Source organism: Salvelinus namaycush, chromosome 16 (genome assembly GCF_016432855.1).
Source record: "Salvelinus namaycush isolate Seneca chromosome 16, SaNama_1.0, whole genome shotgun sequence".
Taxonomy (NCBI): domain Eukaryota; kingdom Metazoa; phylum Chordata; class Actinopteri; order Salmoniformes; family Salmonidae; genus Salvelinus; species Salvelinus namaycush.
The window spans coordinates 47,350,622-47,354,784 of NC_052322.1; the positions used below are offsets into that span (position 1 = coordinate 47,350,622).

The window sequence follows — 4,163 nt, forward strand, 5'->3', positions numbered from 1 at the left end:
CAGTTAGATAAACAAGAATTTAAGCTTTCTGCCCGTATCAGATATGTCTATGTCCAGGGAAATTGTCTTGTTACTTACAACCTCATGCTAATCGCATTAGCGCACATTAGCTCAACCGTCCCCCGGGTGGGACACCGATCTGCAGGGATCCTTAATAAGAGGATAAATTGAGAGAGAAGGAGAAAGTTGCACTGCTAAGCAGCATGGCTTTTACTGTGGTCTCCTTTTCACCACTGCTCTAGCTGTGAGGGGGGTTGGATAGGGACCAGACACACAGAGTGGCTGGTCAAGGTTGTGTGTCTTTCTCTATGTGTGTGAGCAGAAACAATGGGCCTCTCAGATTACATGTCTCTGTGTGGGAGGGGGGGAGAGGTAGGGAGCGGGGGGAGGCAGGGAGTGGAGGAAAGGGGGCGTCAGGGAGAGGGGTAGAAAGGGGGAGGAGGGAGGAAAGGGGGAGGAAGGGGGAGACGGAGGGGAGGCAGAGAAGGGGGGGGGCAGGGGGGAGAAAGGGGGAGGCAGGGAAGGGGAGGTAGGGAGGAAAGGGGGGGAGGGAGGGAGACAAAGGAGGAGGAAGAGGGAGGCAGGGAGGAAGACTCTCCCACAGCCGACCCCTCCTGCTCACCTCGCTAGTTTCCCTGGTGTCTGATTGGTCTATACCGGGTATATATTTACACAACGGGTTTATCAAGCCTCACCACAACTTTCAAACTCTGAAGCTCTGGAACAACAGAGGAGAAACAGACTGGACACACCAACAACGGGTTCTGGAAAACAGAGAGAGAGAAGAGAAGAGAGGAGAGAGAGAGAAGAGGGAAGAAAGAGAGGAGAGAGAGAGAGAGAGAAGAGAGGAGAGAGAGAGAAGAGGGGAGAAAGAGAGGAGAGAGAGAGAAGAGAGGAGAGAGAGAGAAGAGAGGAGAGAGAGAGAAGAGGGGAGAAAGAGAGGAGAGAGAGAGAGAAGAGAGGAGAGAGAGAAGAGAGGAGAGAGAGAAGAGAGAGAAGAGAGGGGAGAGAGAGAGAAGAGGGGAGAGTGAGAAGAGGAGAGAGAGAGAGAGAGTCATGGGACCTTTGAGATTATAAACTCCTTGTTTTTGCTGCTGTGTCAATGTTTTGCTCTTTTTACTCAACATACGAGTCTTTTTAAAACGTTACCGAACAACAACATCAGTTGGACTACTAAACTACTAAACAGGATTTTGTCTCCCTGGAATGGATATATCTGAGTCTAGTTTCTGTTGTGAGGCCAGTTCTCTGCCAGGCCAGGATGGAGCCAGTCAGCGTCCATGGGTGTCTTCCCCCAGCCCGGGTCCTGATCGTGGGCTAGGACCCTTCGACCAGACCCCCCTCTCTGAAGGATCTGGAGACTGTGGCCCCTCTGGGTCCCGTAAAGAGGCCGGTATAGGAGCCCCGGGGAGTGGACCATGGACAGGGACAGGTAGTCCTGACTCGACCCACCCAGGAGCACCTTCCTTGGGTAGCGGAGAAGGGAAGCCAGGGGGTGAGTCGAGGATCCGTCGGCCCATGAATGCCTTCATGGTGTGGGCTAAAGACGAAAGGAAGCGCCTGGCCGTTCAGAACCCAGACCTCCACAATGCTGTCCTCAGCAAGATGCTGGGTAAGATTTGACACACTCTCTATTCACAGTGATTTATGTAACTATTTTAGAAACCGTTTTCCTGTGGTGTCTTCAGGGTGTATTGTGCCATTTATTCAGCTTTAGAAGGAATGCTTTGTTATTTGTCTTAGATCATAAATGGTTTGCCATGTCACGAACCACAATCAATCAGTGAAATCAACTGCACTTGGTGGTATGCCTTTAATCACTGTCTGTAAAATTTCGTATTCAAGTCATATGCCAAAATGTGATTTATCAGCTAACAAAACCACATGTTGGATTGTTTCAATGTTTAACGTGTTCAGTAATGCTTAGTACGTAATGTAAAGCTGTCTGTTTTTTTTTCACACAGTAAGGAAGTAGACAGACTTGTATTCTGAAAACCCATCACTTTGTAGCTACATTATACTAAATGTGTTTAGAGCTGCACAGATTCCATTTGGATTTAAACTGATTATAGCAAAATGTTTGATGATGCTGAAAGTGCTACGGCTGCTAATGATGCTAATGATGCTACTACTGCTAATAATGCTAATGATGCTACTGCTGCTAATGATGCTACTGATGCTAATGTTGATAACAATGTAAATATGTATTATCTTTAGGTCAGTCGTGGAAGGCCCTGACTACTCTGGACAAGCGTCCCTTCGTTGAGGAGGCCGAGAGACTCCGCCTCCAGCACCTTACCGACCACCCCAACTACAAGTACCGCCCACGTCGCAAGAAACAGGCCAAAAAGCTCAAACGGGTGGAACCGGGGTTACTGCGCCACAGCCTAACCCAGGGAGGGACAGGGGAGGTCTATGGACACCCACGGGATAGTTACGTACATCCAGGCCACCATCACCCCCACCACCACCTCTTGCCTCCTCTCGGCCACTTTAGGGACCTTCACTCAGGAGACTTGGAGAGCTACGGCCTGCCCACACCGGAGATGTCCCCCCTGGATGTGATGGAGGAGACAGGAGGGGACGGAGGGGTGTTCTTTCCCCCTCACATGCAGGAGGACATGGGCCTGCATGGCGCTTGGAGTAACTACAACCATTATAACAACCACCATCACCACAACCCTCACAGTAATCACCCCCGTTCTTTTAGTCAGAGTCAGGGTCATAATCAGGGTCATAGTGGTCATGATCATCATCTTAGCCAGAGGGGCTCCCTGCTCTGTCGTCGTCCCCAGGAGAAGTGCCTCAGCCAGGCTCCAGAGCCTACGAACTCTCCCAGTCCTTACTCGAACCTCCAGGGCTCCTCTATAAGCCTGTCTGAGCCAATCAAACCTCATCTTCCTATCAGCAGTTCCTCTGTGTCCTCTGGTTACTATAGTTACCTGTATAGTAGCTCTGGATCAGACACCAACCAGTCATCCCACTTCACCTCTCACCTGGGGCAGCTCTCTCCCCCACCTGAGTCCTCATCCCTGGCCCCTACATCCAACCCCTTAGTCCCCCAGTCCCTGGACTCTATACGGGACCAGCCAGGCCATGGTTCCTTAGGTCCTACGTCAACAGAGTTCTGGACAGAAGTGGATCGCCATGAGTTTGACCAGTACCTCAGTGCCAGCCGGACTCGAACGGAGGAACATGGGGGTACTCTCGTCCCTGTTTCTAATTCTTTGGAACGGTACGGGGGTGGAGCTATAGCCCTGGGGAAGAGCCCTGTCGCCTGTGAGGAGAGCCAGACCAGTCCTCTAATTTCACTTCTGTCTGATGCTAGTAGTGTTGTCTACTACAGTACCTCTATCACTGGCTAGACTCCTTGTCTTAGACTGATTTAGTGTTCAGCTGTGTGCTGTAGTCTGGAATAGTCCAGTATAGCCTACCAGACCTGTGGCTCAACGGGTATGTTAAAAAAAAAATAAAAATACATACTTTCAATTCTTGAGTGGCACTTGATGTCATTTGCACTATGGAATAGTAACAGACGTGCAAACTCTAAACTTAGGCAAGCACACCTCATTAAAAAACAACAACTTTCAAGTATTTGAACGAATTGGACTTAGATATTTGACACAGGTCTACAGTTGAGGACTTGAGGACTTTCAGGGTAAGATTTATAGTCTGCAACAGACGACTGCAGACCACTCTAGAATACTGAGCTCTTCTACTTACTGCCCAGACAGGCAGAACTTTTATAATGATACAAATGTTCATTTTTATTATAGCCATTTTTATACACTTCCTGTTTCCTGTTGTGTGTTGAATTATTTGCACTGGGTCAAAAACGTGTGCATAGGAAGACCACTATGGTATAACACTTTGGGTTAACACATTATCTTGACAATCCATCTGGAGATGCTCTACAGATCATCTACAGGCTATCAGAAACATTTAAACTGTCTGCTAACCCTAACCTTAACCCTTAACCTTAACCCTAACCTTAACCCTTAACCTTAACCCTAACCTTAACCCTTAACCTTAACCCTAACCTTTATTCTAAACCTAACTGAAACCTTAGCAAGCAGTTGCTTTGCAACAGATAGTTTGTTGATAGTATGACCGTCTATAGACCATCTGTATCTATAGACCATATGTAGACCAACTGTATCTAT

General features: G+C 48.4%; 1 protein-coding gene across 1 annotated transcript; it reads left to right on the forward strand.

Moving 5' to 3' along the window:
- The first annotated feature begins 959 nt into the window (after positions 1-959).
- Positions 960-3,789, forward strand: sox18 (SRY-box transcription factor 18). The gene is made up of 2 exons (XM_039011424.1): positions 960-1,612; positions 2,218-3,789. The coding sequence occupies exons 1-2, from the start codon at positions 1,207-1,209 to the stop codon at positions 3,363-3,365; spliced, it is 1,554 nt and encodes a 517-aa protein (XP_038867352.1). The 5' UTR covers positions 960-1,206; the 3' UTR covers positions 3,366-3,789.
- The last annotated feature ends 374 nt before the right edge of the window (positions 3,790-4,163 follow it).